General features: G+C 41.9%; 1 protein-coding gene across 31 annotated transcripts in view; it reads right to left on the reverse strand.

Moving 5' to 3' along the window:
• Positions 1-5,176: 5,176 nt before the first annotated feature.
• The window catches only part of KANK1 (KN motif and ankyrin repeat domains 1), a 168,085-nt gene continuing 154,240 nt past the window's right edge, over positions 5,177-19,021 (reverse strand). For 29 of the 31 annotated variants that reach the window (XM_065550446.1, XM_065550443.1, XM_024103341.3 and 26 more), the window contains 6 exons: positions 16,801-16,888; positions 14,334-14,553; positions 11,471-11,613; positions 10,781-10,981; positions 7,199-7,297; positions 5,177-6,208 (listed from right to left, as the gene is read on the reverse strand). In XM_065550446.1, coding sequence (XP_065406518.1) covers positions 6,146-6,208; positions 7,199-7,297; positions 10,781-10,981; positions 11,471-11,613; positions 14,334-14,553; positions 16,801-16,888 — 814 coding nt within the window. In that variant the 3' untranslated portion in view covers positions 5,177-6,145. Of the gene's footprint in view, positions 6,209-7,198; positions 7,298-10,780; positions 10,982-11,470; positions 11,614-14,333; positions 14,554-15,136; positions 16,889-19,021 lie in introns of all 31 variants that reach the window. The other 2 variants (XR_010588873.1, XR_010588872.1) reach the window with 1 other exon arrangement.

The raw sequence follows: 19,021 nt of genomic DNA on the forward strand, positions 1-19,021 counted from the left end.
ATCCTAGTTTTCTTCCAATTCCATCATATTGATTAGCCTAACATGCCTTCGGCAGTCTTAGCCAGTGTTATAAATCTCTCCTACCACACATCTTGCATCTGAAGAAGTGAGGTTCTTACCCACGAAAGCTTATGCTCCCAATACTTCTGTTAGTCTTACAGGTGCCACAGGACCCGCTGTTGCCTACCACACAGAAGCCATAGGGGTGATAGGGTAGTTTAGATAGCATGTCTACACTGCAGTTAAAAACCCATGGCTGGCCTATGCCAGCTGATTTAGACTCATGGGGCTCAGGCTAAAAGGCTGTTTAATTGCAGTGTAGATGTTCAGGCTGCAGTCTGGGCTCAAGGACCTTGCGAGGTAGGAGGGTTCCAGAGCGCTAGCTGCAGCCGGAGCCCAGAAGTCAACACCAAAATTAAACAGCCCCTTAAGCTGTCAGCTGGTATGGGCCAGGCACAGGTGTCTAATTGCAGTGTGAACATACCCTAAAAGTCTATCCAGTCCCAGACTTCTTTGCCTGAATTGTTCTATTGCACACCCATCACAGTGGCATCTGAGCACCTTCCAGAGTTAAAGACTGTAGAAGGCAAGGCATGGCAGTAATGTTTCTGCTGTCTCCCACTGCTCCTGAAGGGAGTAAGTTTTGTGAGGATCAGGCTTTTATCCTGCTTTGTGTTTCAGAGGTGATACTGGGTTCTGAATTGCTGTGTGGGAAATCAAGGTCAAAGAAGTGGGATTTGCATTTGGATCTGAAAGTGTTGGGGCTTGTGGTCTTTAAATTTGCTGTGGGAGTGAATTCCAGAACACCAGGCTTGCTGCCAAGAAAGCCCTATCTGTTGCATACACAAGCTTCACCCCTGTGGTGAACAGTTGTATTGTTCCTCAGAAGCGGAGCTGTTGAGGTCTGGAGGGTAAGCTGTTTCTTTAGATAACCTAGGCCCAGACCATGGAGATCCTTGAAAATGAAGACGGAGGGTGAAATCCAGACCTGATTGAAGTCGATGGCAAACTTCCACTGTCTTCAGTGAGGCCAAGATTTCATGCAGAGAGCCTGAGTACAAAGCCAGTGGCGAGCACTGCGTGATGTGCTCCTTGTGACCTCTATTGAGGCAGTTACAATGCTGCACTGTAAATCTGTTTTTCAAAGATTATGCTTCCAGAATAACGTCTATTGCGCTGAGATAATCCCCATGGAAGTGAGAAGCTTATGATGCAGTCCCAGTTATCATTGCACAGGAGGGACTGCGATTTCCTCAATCGTTGTAGGGGAGAGAGTATGCTTTTTGTAGTGACTGACATCTGCTGCGTAGGAGCCCAGTGTCAGTGAAGAGCCCAAGAGGATCCTTAGAGTTCAGATTACTTTGACATACATTCTCAGCTAGTGGACCTGTCATGCCAGTGGCAGACTCTTCAAAGAGTTCTATTCTGCCTACAAGTAAAACCTCCAGCTTGTTGGATAGAACTTCAAGTATCTCTCCCCCTGAGGACAGGAAGGTAAGGGTGGCATTAGTGTGTGTTGTGACTGATAAATAGAGGGTGCTAATAAGAGCCAACTGTGATGGTTGTTTGTGTGGCATAGACACCTGTTCCCTGGGAACTAGAACTTAGACTAATTTCATACAGACAAAATCACCACTCAGCAGGGCTTTCAGTCACCACTAGGTTGGGTTAGATCAGAGCTATTGAGCTGGAGAGGAAAATATTCTTAATCCTGTTAGAAACAGTAGTTATTACCAATCACTTGAGCCACCCAGAGCCTCTAGTTGACTTTTTTTTTTTTTAAATGATTGAAGTGTTGGTGTTCACAAGTTACAAGTTTTAAAGTTCAGTTCCCCTTAAAACAATCACTTCTCCTGGAAGTAAATGGTGCAGAATTTTGGACCTTATACACAAGAGTCACTTAGGAATACAAGAACATAGGAATTACTCTACTACCTCAGATGCATGGTTCCACCTAGTCCAGTATCCTGTCTCGAATAGTGGCCACCCCCACATGCTTCAAAGGAAGGTGCAAGAAATCCCACAGTATGCAGATGCAGGGAAATCTGCCCCTCTATCCCCAAGAAGGTCTCATTCTAATCCCTAATACTGTAGTTAGAGATCATTTTAGGCCCTGAAACAAAGTTTTACCTCCCTTCCAATACTCTGTTAGCACTAACTCTAACTCCTAAATCATTAGCTATTGTAGTACTGCAGTGATGATGGCACTTTAAGATTGGCTCTGTTTTATGGATGTGAATTAGTCTCTCCCCCAAGAAACTGGGGGACAGACAGCTGTTCCACCTAACAGGTAGTTTGAAATGTATGTGCAAGTAATTAGAAGAAAACAATGCAGAGTGTCATTTTTTTACTTTCCCCTTTGAAAAGTTCCCTGCCATCCATCTCATTTGTACAAAAACAAGAAGGAGAAAAAGACAGGGTAAAAATCATCTTGGGCTACATTTTGCTCTGTTACACCTCAGTAGATCTGGAGTAACTCCACTGATATAAGTGGAACAGAATCTACTCCCTCTGTATTTAATCAGATGGCATAACCCACATGTTTTTGTTTCCTGATCAACATCATGTCCTGCCAAAAATCACATGCAAGGGATGAAAATAACCAACCTTTCAGATGAAATGTTAAAAGCCTGCTATTCAAAATAATTACACAGTTATTAGGTACCTACAAATCAAGAGACAAAGTACAATTTAAGCAGATGGAATATTTTGTCCCAATCCTCTGTCTGGCCAAGTAAAGCACAAGATAGATTGTCTTCCAGAAAGCATTTAGTTCCTGTGGCTGTGCTGAAAGACTTTAAAACATTACTTCTGTAGGTATCCTGGAAAGACAAAGAAACTCCACCTATAATTCAAATTGCTACAAGTATAGGACCTCTGCAACCTTATTCAGGGTATAGCTTTCTGATCCACTTTCCTTGAGCAGTGGGTTAGGGGAATTGGAAAGCAAGTGGTGTGACCCTACGGGAGACTTCGTCCTTTGCTACAGTTCTAGTTACACTGAAACATACCTACTTATTGGGATCCTGTGCTGATCTTGGTTTCTGTACTTTTCCTTTTCCAAGGCTACAACCTTGAATGGCAGTCTAGATGTTGTGCACGTATCTACGTTCAGAGCATAAGTTTGTGAAGGGATCACATCAGTAGTTCATTTAGTCATGCACAGGAAAGACTTAGCTGGTGTTCAAATGAACTCACTGGAGACCTGACTTCTCTGGAGATAAAGTCACCAGGCAAAAGAATGCAACTGACTTTTAAAAAAAAGTAGATGCTAGTCTTTGTCTAATCCTATGCGATGAATGTGAATAGGTAGGACATAAGAACACAGCTGGGTTTGGAGTAGCGTTTGGGCCTGAACCTTGAGCATTTCAGTCAGAGCAGAATGAGTGATACACAGTTTAAACTCACATGCAGGCTGTAATGTAACTAAATGACGTACATTTCAAATAAACCTGTAGTGAGAGCAAGAACATACATCTACACAGCTCCATAACCCTTTGGAAACTAGTTCCTCTCCGCCTCCTCCTCAGTTGGATATCACCCTGGCACTGGCTGATTTTCGGTGGCTTCTTTTTGTTCAGTGTGTGTGGGTGGAGGGGAAAGGGGGACCCACAAGGGTGTGACGTACTAAGAACAATCTAACCTCTGGAGGGTGGGACCTGTTTGGGATTTCTAAGAATAAGTCCCAACATACCTTCCCCAGGCATGGGCCCTTCCCTTAAAGTGGGAAGGAGCATAGTGCAGGCACCATAACAGCAGGAGTAAATCATTTTTGACATAGGACTCACACTGGCTTTATGCCATGAGACTAGCTGAAAGGAAAGAGGAGAGAGGTGCGTTAAAAAGAGGGCCCTCTTTCAAGGCTCACAGGGAAAGCTGGGGGAAAAGTAAAGAACAGGCGCAGAGAAGAGGACAGGTACTTTGAAGGGGAAACTCAAGTATATTCCTTCTCACTGTCTTAACACATGTCTTGTCTCCAGAGTTAACTCTGGCTCTTATTTGGGTATTGCCTCTTACCCAGCTTCTGTCAACACACAAAACTGTCTCACCTGAGTTTGGTGATGCTTTCAACCCAGACTAGCCGGGCCAGCTGGAGGTATAATCTAAACCCCGACTGCTGCGTTCACAGGCCTGGTAACCTGCCCACTTTGCAGTGAGAGTGCAGGCTAAACTATCTGAGTGCTGATAGTCCAGTGCCTCCCCACTATTCTCTCCATGTGCCCAAAAGGACAGACAAGTTCTCCTACTATTCACTGGGAAAGAATCAGATTGTCTCAACTCACTACAGCACTAAGAACCATGGGATATGCTCCCGCAAGTGCTAATGACACACACAGGTGAGTGCAGCACCAGTGACGACACAGGAAATCGGGTAGGGCTTTGCAGTGTGGCTGCTCAGATACAGGATACTGACCACCTGGGAGAAGACACCTCTGTAGGGTTAATCAGCTAGAGGATTTGCTGTTGAAGAATTTCAAACTCTTTCTTCATGCTCTAAGGAATGACTCATTCTAGCCATTATCCTGCCCTAGCAACGCCATTAAAAAAGCCTATAAGATTCCTTTATTAGTGATATTAGGCCGCATAGCCTTGACGTTAGCCAGCACACCTGGATTCTACTCTTGCTTTGCCATTGACTTGCTGCAAGTCACTTCATTGCTCTCTGTGCCCCAATTTCCCTGTCCATTAGAAAGGGATAAGGACATCTGTCCCACTCCGTGACGTGCCTTTTGATTCTCAGATAAAAGGCGCTGGCAACATCAGTGGTAAGGATTATTAATAATGACATTCAATTGAAAGACTAGCTGTAGTGAGAGCAAGAACATCAATAATAGTTTAAAACTTGTGAAACTAGATTTTCAATTGTAAGTTTCATGACAACAGCAATCTGAGACAAAATGATTCCATGTTACAGCCTCATCTCATGGAGATGGCCAGACAAGGACTTGTTTGCCTACTGAAACTCTTAAAACCTGTAGCTACCAAACACAACCTGATCAGGGCTATAGGAGATGAATGAGTGATGTCAGCTGACAATGTTAACAGTAACCCCAGAGTGCTGAACTACCCACTCATCCCAGCCTTGACCCGATCAATCCAGCATGCTTCACTACTGCAGTTGTAATTCACAGCAATTTGGATGATGGTAGATCACAACTAAAGCAGCAGAGGAGTATAACAGCATAATGAAATTTTATTTTGAAAATATGGCAAGAGTCTAAGGCACTTCAAACATTTAAATACATATGACTAAAGTGAATGTGACAAGGTAATAGCATTCCATAAATATGCACTGAGAAATACTTAATTCTGCTCGAGAGGAACATATAGCTGATACCTCTAATTTTATTCTCTGATAAACATTATGTATAGATCCTATGGACACTGACACATAGTTAATAAAAATATGGTAACAATACATGTAATTCTTCATATAGTTTTTAATTACTAGAGAATATAAAATGTTGAAAATACTGTGCGATTTAATTTTATAGATACAATTATCTTTAATATAAAAGTTATACAATACATCCAACTGGTGACAACTCATTTATTTAGCTAATTTCAGACCTGACAGAGAGCCCTTCTTCTATTTCTAAACCATCAACCCACCAGCCCAAGCTCCAAAGAGCTGATTATAAAAATTGCAATTGCTTATGTAATTTTAAAATTAAAAAGAACTCAAAACCATATTGGAATGACATTTATGAAAATAATAATTGCCAATAGCTCCATGTACAGTAAATATAAATATTTTAGAGAACAATTAAAAAGTGCCCTGGAGACTATGACACTTGTCCAAAGAGGGGGAAAAACACTCATACCTGTGAAGATAGCTTAAAATTCCTAAACTGTACATAATGCAACGGAATAGACTCTACAGCAAAGAGAAACAGGATTTATACTGTATCCTGCAACGATGGATAGATGACAAAAGAATGGTTCTGGCTATGTTACTAGCAGACTACTATCTAACTGTATGCTTTCTTCAAGTTTATAGTCTTCTACCTTTAGCACTAGGTTCTGCTTTCAATTTGCTGGTGAGTTCAGGCACAAGACAATTACATTCAGTATCTGTCTCTGTAATACAGTAACAATTAGCAGCTTAGAGATGGCATTGAGATTTACAGATATTCGTGCATTACTAATCAAACATGGCTCTGCGGGTAGGACCAGGAGATGTCTTTCTGCTGAGCCTAGGTGTACTCTAGAAAGGAGAAAGGAAAGAACAGTTAGTTAACTGAATTCAGCTAATTAAATAAAGAGATTAAACAGACTGCACATGAACCACTGTCCCTTCAGTTTATGAAGGCAGCAATTAAAATTCAACCTTTATAGAACAGGTAATGTGTTTTGTTTCAGTCCAGGAGCTGCTGTGCTGGCTACATATAGCCTAGTGTCTGAAGCAGCACGGTATTATCGGTAGTAAAACATTTAGGAACTGTTTATCATGAAGACAAGTGCAGACTGTGAGAGTTGGTGGATATTTGCCAGTTTGCATAGGGTTGCAACAAAACTAGAGCTGACCTTGCTTTGATGACTTGCTCTGTAATAGGCATCACAATTATGCAAAAGAAACTTTGTACATTGGCCAGTCTACGTGGATGTCTGATTTAACACAGACGATGAATTGTCCTCACCCAGAGAGAAAGGGGAGGAAGTATCCTCTTGCCAGGGTCCAGGCTGTCCTGGTCTGTACTGCACTATTCGCTTAAAGGTTGTTTTGTGGATAAACACAGATTGTCCTATCCTGTGCTGCCCACCCAATACCTTTCAGAAGCTAAGTATTTACCAAACAAGAGATACCCACAAGCTATATGCATTTGTGCATGCAGTGATAGGTAGCATATTCACAGACAGATTACCTATATAGCACTGTTGAAATTCTTTGTACGCAGTGTTATTACAGCCATGTTGGTCCCAGGATATTAGAGAGAAAAGGTGGGTGAGGTAATATAAGTTGGTCCTCTAAAAGATATTACCTCACCAACCTCGTCTCTCTAAAAAGTTCTTTGGTTAAAGTATCAGAGGGGTAGCCGTGTTAGTCTGAATCTGTAAAAAGCAACAGACTAACTTTGGTTAAAGTGTGGCCTCTCCAGATACTAACCACATGATTTTTTTCAATATTTAGTCTCAAGAACAGAGAGATACCACGTAAATTCAGTGTTCAACGACCAGGAACATTTAACATACTAACCGGTGACTGGGGTTTGGAAAAGTTTACATGAGCATAAAGAAGAACTGCTATGTCCTTGTGTCCAGCTTCCAGGGCTATCGAAAGTGCTGTGCTGCCATCCTTAAAGAATAAAAAAGAAAAAAAAATTATACCCGGGTGCATTATCAAGCCCCTTAAAAGCTCCTTCAGTCTACAGAGAGTAGAAGTTACTGTAATGAGGCCCTATTGCTCAAACAGCCAGGCTAATTTAGGGTCCTGTTTAATTTCCTTTATTATAATTAAGTGACAACAAGCCTTGTGCTTCTGTTTTATGAGGCAATCCAAGTGCCAGAGGCCTCATAATTTCTCTCAACAAGGGGACTGGATTATAGCTGAGAAAGAATGAGTGTGCCATTATCACAATAATGTTACAAGTAATTCTGTGTAAGACCAGTGATTTCAGGAGATTGGTCTGAATTTGCTTGAGAGAAATTGAATTGCTGGTGGGGAGGGGAAGAAAAGTGAAGGGAGGGATAAAAGTTAATCAGATACAATGAGAATTAGCTGTGTTATAACTCCCATTAAGAGTAAGAGCAGCTGCATTCCTAATTCAAAGTGCACCTGGCTGAGAGTCTACCCACGAATATTGTCCTTTACAGATATTATTTTCTTGTGTCAGAAGATATTTTATTTATTTCAGAATCATAGGGGAACTTAAGATTGTACCTCATTTATGTGTATGTGTGTGTTTACCTGCTTTAACCTTGCAAATAAATCTCTTATTTCTTTTTCCTAGTTAATAAACTGTTAATTAGTTTATAATAGGATTGGATATAAGTGTTGTCTTTAGTGAGAGATGTAGGGTGCACTTGACCTGGGTAAGTGGTTGGTCCTTTGGGACTGGCACTAACCTGAATATTGTTGTGATTTTGGTGTAAGGGACCAGCTATCACAGAGGCAGGCTTGCCTGGGTGGCAAGATAGATTGGCATCCCCAAGGCTGCCTATTAAGGTTGTTATAGTGCTGGAGGTGTTCACACTTGTTACTTGGTTGGTGAAATCTCAGGATAGAACTCACAACCCGTTTGAGGGTTGTGCCCTGGTTCTTGACAGTCTGCCCTGAGGGTGGCATCCATAGTCGTGAGCCATTCCAGACAGCGTGACAGTTGGGTCAGCGTGACTTATCTCTGACCCCCTCCTGCACAGCACACAAGTTAGTCAAGAAAGAGGCTCTCCCTGCCCTGATTCTCCCTTCTGTGCAGCTACCATTTGCTTCCCCTCCTGAGGCTGAGCTCCTGTGACGGATGCAGGCATCACTCAGCCATAGCACCTGCTGACCAGTGATTTTTAGCTCACAAGGCATGAGGGGATTTGCCAATAACAGCCCTTATATCACCAGAACTCACTAGTGTGCTGCCAGCCTCTTCTCCCCTTGTCCACCCAAGTTTCCACTACAACACCAGTGTTACAACTGGCATCACAGTGAAATGTTTGGGAGGAGCAGGCTTGTTAACTATTGCTGGGGCATTTGGTATTAGACCAGTCAAGACCAATCTAAAGGAAGCTGCAGCCTTGATCTCTGCATGAGCCACTTTTAAGTGAAATGCTTCCTTATCAGGTGGTGATGAGTGATTAACATGTTTAATTCTACTGAATGGGCAGGGGGTGGGGTGGTCAACCACTAGGATATCGTGCTGAGCAAGGAATACTGGTACATTTGTGGTGTACACAGATTTGTCCTGGAAAAGCAGGAAGCATTCAGCAAAGTTCCTGAATCATTAGCAAGATGGCACAAATCAATAGCACAGAGCTCATTTCCATAATGGCAGCTGGAAACCAAATTCTTCGTCATTAAAGGGGACCAGCAGAAATATAATCCTTCCTTAAAAATGCCAAAGTACCCTTCATTGCAAGCAAGGTACTTGCCCATATCAAAGAACTGGAGGTAATTTAATCTTAACAGATCTACAACTGAATGGCTTGTGTAAGTGACAGCACCATAGTACTGAAGTCAGGGCTGGTGCCATGCCATCACCTAGATTTTAGGCACCACCAAAGTGAGTGATAGAATGTTGACAGGCTGCTCAAAATTAGCACCTGTTTCTGGTGGCCCTAGACTGCTTTAAGAAGGGATCTGTTACACCAAGGTAACCTCACTCAGATGTCTATGGGTATGTCTATACAGGAATATAAGCCTTTATGGAATGGCTATAGCTGGCCCGGGTCAGCTGACTCGGGCTCAGGCGGTGGGGCTAAAAATTGCTGTGTAGATGTTTGGACTTGGGCTTGAGCCTGAGATCTGGGACCCTCCACCCTCGCAGGGTCCCACAGCTCGGGCTCCCAGCCAGAGCCTGAACATCTACACAGCAATTTTTCAGCTTCAGAGCCCAACCCCCATGAGCCGGAGTGAGCAGACTCGGGCCAGCCAGGGTTTTTTTATCTCAATGTAGACATGCCCTATGAGGCCAGCTGTTGTACACCACTCACTTTGAGGGCAGTAAAACCAGCTGAGCTTCCTGACTAAGGTGGATGTACTGAAAGCGTTATAACTGTTGTACAGGGAAGTTAAACCCCCAAATTAAAAAAAAGTCAGACTTTTTGTAAGGACTGAAAGTGAATATTGGGTGACAGTAATAGCTAGAATCCAAACATATCCCGGAACAATACTGTCACCAAGAACACAACCATAATACTCAGTCAAGACATTCTCAAGTTTTAAAGGATATATTGATCAAATCCTCTATCTCAGGGGTTCTCAGACTTTTGTAATGGTGACCCCTTTCACACAGTAAGCCTAAGAGTGTGACCCCTCTTATACATTAAAAACAAGAACTTTTTGATATATTTAACACCATTATAAATGCTGGAGGCAAAGCGGGGTTTGGGGGTGGAGGCTGATAGCTCGCGACCCCACATGTAATAACCTCATGAGCCCCTGAGGGGTCCCGACCCCCAGTTTGAGAACACCTGTTCTATCTACTCACACAGGATGCAGTGATCTTTTCTAACCAAGAAATATACAAGCATATCATTCTCAGTTGAGCACACACATTGCCGCAACAATGAACAAATGTGCAATGTTGTTCAGTGGTTGGAGATGGCAAACTGACACTTACAAACTCACGGCATCACTGCTTTGGGCAAGAGAAGAACTTATGAAGAATAGTCAGTATTTTGATTATTTGTCATGATCATAGAGAGGCACTGAAGGAGGACTATTAAGTCATAGAAAAAGGTAATATATGGAAAATTAGGTTTTGGATTTTTTTTTTTAAAGGATTTCTCACCACAAGTCTTTAAATCATTCAGTAAAAAAATGAGGTTTGAGTACTAAGGCCAATTCCCGCCCTCAAACTTGTATGCGTGAAGTTAAGCATCTAGGTTTAGGCACCTTAATAAGAGTGACCTGATTTTTGGAAGTGCTCAGAAAATCATGTATTTAAAAGAAAAATAATCACAGCATGCACTATGACTAAGATGATGATTCTGGCATTTCTACTTTAGGTTGTCAGCCATAAATTTCATGTAAGTAGATCTTTGAATCTCTCCATTCAGTCAAAAATAAATCAACATTCCAAAAGTTATCTCGTGGAAAGGTAGAGCAGTGTCTGGAAAGGTAACTCACATTGTCCTGCAGGGTGCCATTACATCCGGATTGAGCCAGCAAGAGCTTCACTATCTCTACATGTCCATGTTCACTAGCACACATCAAAGCAGTAGAGCCCTCATCATCCTGGATATTGACATCTGCACCACAGGCCAGCAGAGCTTTAACCATGTCTATCCGTCCATGACTTACTGCCAGCATCAGAGCAGTTTGGCCGGCCTGCAAGGAAAATCATAGCTAAAGTAACAACCAACCAAGCACATGCACACACTCACTATCATCTGCAACTGCTGAAAGAAGTCAAAACTATCACAAGAGAAGATTTGCTTTAGGAGAAAAGTTGGTGGTAACAATATCTCACAAAGTATAATGAACTAAGAGTTCTGCAGAGCTTATAAACTTCTCCCGAAATTCAGTTTTGTTTTTCCAGACAGTGCCCCCCAAAATTGAAAGAGGGACAGTTGAGGCACTTGAAAAAGAAAAATCTTATTTAAAGCTCAAATATTTTTCCATGGCTCCATTTTGTAAACAGGAACCAAAACCATACACACAGATGTCAAGAGGCAGTGACTGGCTGCGTACAGTCAGTGCAAACTCTGAACTAATGGAAAGTCACACATCTGCTCTGTAGTTGCAATAAAGGCAACTTTATATTCAATTTACAAAGCAAAACAGCTTTGAATGGTACCTGAGTGTGACAGTACTGACCTGACTGGCTTTAGCATTCACGTCCCCACAGCCGAAGAGTTCTTCCACTATTCGCATGTCTTTCTCAGCCTCCACAGCTGCAAGAGCAGCCAGCATGATGGGGGTATAGCCAGCCTTGTTCTGATGATTTACGTTACAAACATCTGCAGAGGAATGAGAGAGTTTCTTTGGAAAGCAGGAATTGTACTAATGAACTGAATAAATTGCTATTAGAACAGCCTATTGAATCTGCAGTAGTCGCTCACATAATGAAAGCAATTCAAAGGAAAGCTGAGGAAAAAAGGGTGCTCTTGAACCAAAGAAAGAAAATAATTCTTCTTCATTACATGTATGATATATGTGCCACAGAAAGGACACAAAGCAATTTATTTGTCACTGTTAAATTTAAAAAAATGATTGGAAATTTTACAAGAATATTACAGACAATAGCAGCCTCGGGTTGGAATTTGGGGCAGGCCATCTGGGTGAGCCTTTTAATTACATTTAGGGAATCCTCATTCCAAAAATGAAATAGTTGGTGATTTTGGCCAATGAAATTCAAGACCAAAAGTTTCCCCCACAGCACATTTTCTTTTAGCTACTTATATTGGTGCTAACCATTTTAACGATTTGCACAAACTACTCTGACCTGTTTTGGAGCTTTAGAAAAGGCTTTCCAGTTAAAAAGTTTCAAGCTCTAACAACTACTTGTCTGGGAATAAATACAGTAAGTCCTCTGAGGAAGTGTTGGGAACTAATAGAGCTGTTCTTTTTGTTCCAACCTAATACACCAGTCTGTTTTCTATTCCTAAAATTCTTGAGTTCAGTGGGACTAGTACTTATTTACCATCCAGTAGCTTTTGAATGTGTTCATATTTTAATTATCATTTGGAGGGCAAGAGGGGATTTATATAAGATTTCTGTAAGAGGCTTGAAGTTTCAGCTCCACTGCAGTTTTACCTCTGGAAAAAAAATTCACAGCAACATCTTCATGTTTCTCCCTGTTTTTCAGACAAAAATGGCATTTGCAAAAGCGATGAGGGAAGAAAAAGCAGGCTGGGAAGGTATGAGGAAACGTATGCATCCACCTCTCAGAGGAGTGGCAGTCAATTATGCTAGCTATAACCAACTACAGAGATCCAGGCTTGCTTTCCAGTGCCAATATACTGGCCCCTCAGTTACCAGTGGGGAATTCAGCTGAAAGGATCAAAGGTTTTCAAAGGGCAGAAAAGAATCTGACCCCTTTTAAGTGCTGCTCTGCGGCGGGTGATGGATGCTACACCTTGTGGTAGTGCCAGCTGAAGCCATTCTTACTTGACTGATCTGCCTCAGCATTAAAATGCCTCGTAGGAAGTGAGTTCTCAACTACCCTCCCTTTCTTTATAGCTAGATGGAAGGGGAGGATCTTGAACCTTTTTTCTATTGTAACATTGGGTCACAGATTGCAAAAGGTTGAGAGCCACTGTGTGCTATGACAACTCACTCCATCCTTGCCAGCTGGGGCTTTTGGGCCTATGCACATACCTGATTTGGGAAGTTCGCTGTTTCATGCGTCTAGTGACCATTTACATACAGTAATTAAGGGAAGGGCTGTCCACACTGACACTTACGAAGGAATGCCGCTACGTTTAAACCTTTTAACAGGATTCCTGGCGCAACAGTCCTTTTCACACAGCACTAGCCCACAATAGTTGGCATTTCCAATTCCAGTCACTTAATTTAATTACTAATGCAACTACACTGGCTATTGTGGACTGAGGAACAATGACTTCCCACACAGCAGCAATGTGCTCATGCTACCTTGAGATATTCAGGGAGGTAAGAGAGAAAATTCTTTCCAACACAGTCTAGCGCTTACATCAGAATTCAGTCCTGTCCCATTTCACTGTGCCCTAGACATTGCCCACATTCTCCTGCAGTGACTCAATGCTTCCACCCGGCCTGCGTTCAAGCCAGCCTACAGCATTTGAAGTGCTTGTTTTCCTGTCAACGGACGAGGAAATCTTTGGTGCTGGATGTGCTGCATTGTTACAGCACATTCAGATCCGTTCATTCTCTAGCTGGTGTTTCTATTTTTGTTGATGAACAATCATTAGCACAGCACCTTTCATTTGGGAATCTCAAACCACTTTACTAGCATTAATCAAGCCTCTCTACACCCTTTTGAGGTACAGCAGGTAAGTATTATAGCTATTTTACAGGGACAAATTCTGTTCTGTACCTCACATGGGTGGGGTCTGGACTACCCGTACGCTATCCACCTTCTGCCGGGGGCCAGCTCTAATTTACAGCAGCCTTACCTGGGCTGTCCACTGCCTGAACTGCAGCTCAAAGCAGTCACTATGGCAACTCTCCCTCCTACCACTACTTCCTTCCCTCCCCCCCTTACACTGGGCTGCAAAGGGGGCAGCATAGGGCTACATGTGGCAGCCCCACACTGCTCCTGTGCTAGGGAAACTCTCCCCTGGCTGCTGCCGCACCTTTACAGTCCCCATTTGCCATCAGGGCAGTGAATAGGTGCTGAGGTGGTGGCCAGGCTCAATCCTTAAATCAGTGGATAGATTAGCCATTCAGCAAGTCACTGGCAAAGTCTTGAATCTAACCTAGGAATCTAGATGCCAGTTGCCTAGTCTAACAACTAGACAACACTGCCTTCTCTTCTGCAAGTTAAACAAAAACCATCACCTCCAAAGCAAGTCTGGAATCCTTACTTCCTAGTGCTGTTTTACTGTGAAGTTGCAGTGGACTGTTCTAGAATTAAAATTCTGGAGGAAGCCCAAACCCAGAATTCTGGAGCTGACCGGTGGGATGTTACCTGTGAGGATCACAAAAAAACAACAACCCACCCACCATCCCAAAATCCCCTCAAAAACAGCCAACCTACTTGCATCCAAAAGCAGCTTTACAATCTCAAAGTTAGAGTGTGACACACTGTAATGGAGAGCTGTGTTGCCATTCCCATCTGCCATGTTGATTATGTGTCTGAGGACAGGGGGAGAAAGCTCTTCAAAAGCAGCTATGTAGTCTCCAACCATTGCAGGAACAGCTGACTTTTGACTCGATATACGAAACCACTCATGCTGGATGGTATTTAAACAAAATCTCTGCCAAAAACAAGACAAAAAGATTTTCAGATGGATGTACTATTTATAGTGTTTTCTGGCCCATGAGCTGGCAGTTCAGGAAACCAAGACTTCTTTAGTCAGATGTGGGCAGGAAGTATTCAACTCAAACCCAAGAAATAAAAATTGAATCTTCTCCTCCCACAAATCTCCATGTGAAACTCAGGTTGTTAATTTCTACCCATTTCACCTACTTTCCAGGAAGCTTGCCTGTCTCTCTGGTGGTATTAAGTTCGACAAATGTCTGGCACCAGAATTCATAGGTATCAAGTGTTGACTGATAGGAGCAGGGCTTGGGATGGTAACTCTCTTCTTAGATAGTTAACTAAGTGTATCTATTAGTCTTGTTTTAGGGAAATGTCCCAGACTAACAGCAATGGAAACTGAAGTTTTTCAAGTGCACAGCTACAGTGCAAGCTTCCCTATATTGCCTCACCAAGGTGTCTTCATTCTAACCTGGAAGGACTCAGATATTTCTCCCTTCCCTTCCTCTCCATTCTCTAGTTCTGGTCTCTCCCCAGCACTGCTCCCTTCAATACAAAGCCTCACAGGCAGGGAAACTTACTCTCGTCAAGAAATCCAGGGGCAATCAATGGTGTAGTCACTCAGTGTGTTTCTTTAGGCCCTTATGCTGCATCAGTATTTGCTGGTGCTGCCCCTGGCACTTGTGTTAGCAGATCTTGAGACAGAATCAGGGCCAGAGATTGTAAGCTTCTCAAAGGAAGGATAGTGTCTTCCTTTATGTCTTGTTTTATTACCTAAGCCATGGCATTATGCTTGAAAACATACAATTTTTGGGGTGTAAACTGTTAGTATAGTCCCTTTTGTTTATATAACACCTAGCATATTGTGGGCACTACCAAAGAGAAACAATCAAACAATAATTATTAATATAGAATGCCCTTTAGTGTTACAAACAGAAATATTTTCTTACATTTCTTATGCTGTTTTGTAAATAGCAAATATCAAACTGTGAATAAGGACCATGCTTTCTACATGTGGATGCCTACATTCAGGCACATCATATTTAGGCATCTAAATAAAAGTGTCCTGCAGCTCCCACTACTGTAACTGGGAGCTGAGAATGCTCAATACCTTGGTAAAAGATCACCACTTATTTAGGTGACTAATTTTGGATGCCCAAATTTGAACATTTTGCACAAGGTTCATTTCCAACTTACAGATAAAGGGAACTAGAGTGGATTAGACTGGAGTTCTTAACTACAGAGAACCACTTGTGCTTGCAAACAGTTTGAACATGAAACATAATGCACAAGATCAGATTACCCTTGCTGGGCAAAAATAATCGCCTGATTATCCCATTATGGACACTTTCAACACCCACTAGGCTTGAAAGTTTGTTCTTTTCATGAAAAACTACCAGAGCAGGCAGGACTAATATAGGGATTAAAACTATATGTCACCCATACATTAACCAACAATGTCAGGCCCAAATCAGAACTAGAAAGACATTAGGTTAGAGACCTTTGGCCTGATTATCAGAGATGCTGAGCACCTGGAAATCAGGAGCTGCAGTGCTTCCCATCACTTGATTATTGTATCTCACACCTCCTCCAATTATAAAGCTGTAGTTGTAAGTACAGAACACAATTTCACATTATATTTATAGCAATCTACATTCATTCATCTTCAGAAAACCCTCACAAAATGCACAAAGATGATGGATATTAGCACAGCAACCTCATTCTGCTTGTTTGCACTATATTAAGAATATTTTCACAAATGAGAAAGAAACAGTATGTACGTCTATGTTTGGAAAGAGGCAGAGCACATTCCATATCAGAACATACTTTGTACTTTTGTAATCAAAAGGAATGCTAACTCCCGATGCCGTATATTTTCCCACAGGAATGTGGTTACCAAATCCATATCCAACCTTGCCAGCCACATTAGCACAACACTTTCTAAAATATAAGTAGAATGGACTGATGCAATGAAACTGCCCTTTAATAAGTAATACTATTTTTATGTGCTTGTCTTTTGGATGAATACATTCCTGGCGTGAAGTAGTATGGATGGGTTGGTTGACAAAAGTCTTCTGATGTGGAACCAGAAATGACATTTTGAGACTGTCTAAAGACAGTCTTTATTCTGCCCAACTATTTAATTTCCAGTCCTGAAAACAGGAAGTTACCCTGACTTGTGCTAAAAGAGACTGAATAAGTGAGAAACATTCAGAGTAGTGACTTTACATTGGACTGGGCTTACCATATCTTTGCTGGCTAAGGCCTTGGGATCATCTAGGTTGCTTTTAAGTAGATTACATGCAGACAACATCTTTTCACTTAATTCATACCTGTGGAGCAAAACCAAAATAAAAAGGCATTTGTAAATTAGTTCCTCTTGATTTAAATGTTTTACCTTGTAACTTTTCAAAAAGTTACAAAGGAGCAAATGGTTCTAGCCCTGCCACAAGTGCTGAACTGTGGAATCCATCCTGGCAGCAGTTTTCAGTGCGAAAAGAAGAACAGGCTACACCATTGCACTTCAACCACAGAACAAAAAGTAGGTTTCCCAGATGCCCCCAGCAGGATAATTAGTACTAATAAAGTTGAGCAATATTTAACTCTTGAGTTTTAGATGCACTTACCCTTTACATGAAATGCCAATTACATTTTGTACTCTCAGAGGTAATTTACCAGCATTAAAAGGAAATCAAACCAATGGGTGAGAAGCAATGTAAGCTCTGGCTCCTTGCCTTTTCTCATTACACCCCATATGCCAGGAGCACCCTTGCTAATCCCTGTTCAACATGTGATTTCACTCTACTCCTTCGAATCCCTATTACTTTTCCGTCACTGACCTCCTCCCCATCCCTCATTATTGACATGGTTCCCAAACTACAATATATTTATTTTAAAATCAGAAGAACTACTAAAAGATATGAATGTAGCAACTGGGGTTGAATTGCCCAGGTTGCTGATCACATGCTGGTCTGTGGGAAATGTCCTGTATTTTTGCATGGTCTGAGAGACCAGCGACAATTTCAAGCAATAGTCTTTTATGAAGCACTAGGGATAGAAGACACATCTATGGGAAAGTTGGAGGTTTTAGCTTTCCAGTGATATAAAGCAGTTTTTCCTAGCTTTGATACTTCATGTGAAATCAGATGTTAAAAATCACATTTTGGTTATGCCCCTGCACACCTACTGCATCCGTGCTTGTAGGATAGCACTTGGGGCTCTGATCTAGACAGTCCAATCTGGTTAAAAATAAAAGGCTTATCTCATACACTTCACCACTGTAACCTTCTTCCCTCTCCATTCACCTTTTATCATCCCTTGCTACATATTAAATCGAAATTCAAATGCACGTTCCTTGCAGAATAGACCTGTCATTTTTATTTTGTCTCTAAAATGTCAGACCCACCTATGGCACTGTATAAATAAAATAGAGAAGACTTTAAAAGTCACCGCCTAAACACATGTATATTAATAACCCTTAATTATTTAGTAGTGGTGCATACTTGTTATTTAGCAGTAGATAAATACACACATGTTTTGCTATTAAGTTTTATCCCCATTGAAATTCCACAGCTGAATAACTATTATCTAAAGGGCTTGTCTACATGGAACAGCAACGCAGCCTATGGGATTATGTGATTTCTGAAGCGTGCAAATGTGTTACTTACTAATGGGTCCACGTAGACTCTGCTGGTGAGCACTAAAAGTTCTCTACTGTGCTTCTATGTAGTGCTGTTTGAAACAGCACTATATTACAGTGCACTAGGGTACTTTTAGTGCACACCAGCAGGGTCTGTACAGACCAAATAATGCACAACACACTAGAATGCTTTAGGAATCACAGCCCCGTAGGACACATAGGGCTTGTCTACACGGAGCAGCACAGTGGCCATTATGACGCCACTTATTTATTTTTTACAAGTAAGTGCACTTTTAGCATTTTACATTTTAGCAAACCTTGTGTGTTAAATGGGTATTTTATCTTGGTTCAGATTTAAGACCCCTCTCTCTATTCTTACAGTACTTGTTATGTAGCAGGCAGCAACCCACAACACAGTACTGTCTGCCACCCATGGAAAGGGTAAGTATTGCCTGTCCAATGCTATCTTACCTAGCTCATCACCAGGCAACCTTATTCAAAAGAAGCTTGGTAGTTGTATGCTGTATAATGCAGGATGGAAACTTTAATTTACATGGTCTGGGACTTGATCCACCTGACACATCACACCCCGCCAATGAATCATCCTGGCAGCTGAAATCAGCTGAGGCATTTCTGATGGCAGGCCCAAGTTCAAGACTAGTATGGATGTGGTAAGTGTTCAGTTTGTTGACCTGCAGGGCCTGGTGCAAGGTTCATCTGTTTGCTCTGGCTTTTTTCTGATGAGGTGGTTAGGAAAGTGTTATCCTTTTTTGTTTTTAAAAATGAGTGCCATTGATTATCAGGGGATGGTCTGTACTGGCTATAA

This window comes from Chrysemys picta, chromosome 6 (assembly GCF_011386835.1).
Source record: "Chrysemys picta bellii isolate R12L10 chromosome 6, ASM1138683v2, whole genome shotgun sequence".
In the NCBI taxonomy this organism is placed as follows: domain Eukaryota; kingdom Metazoa; phylum Chordata; order Testudines; family Emydidae; genus Chrysemys; species Chrysemys picta.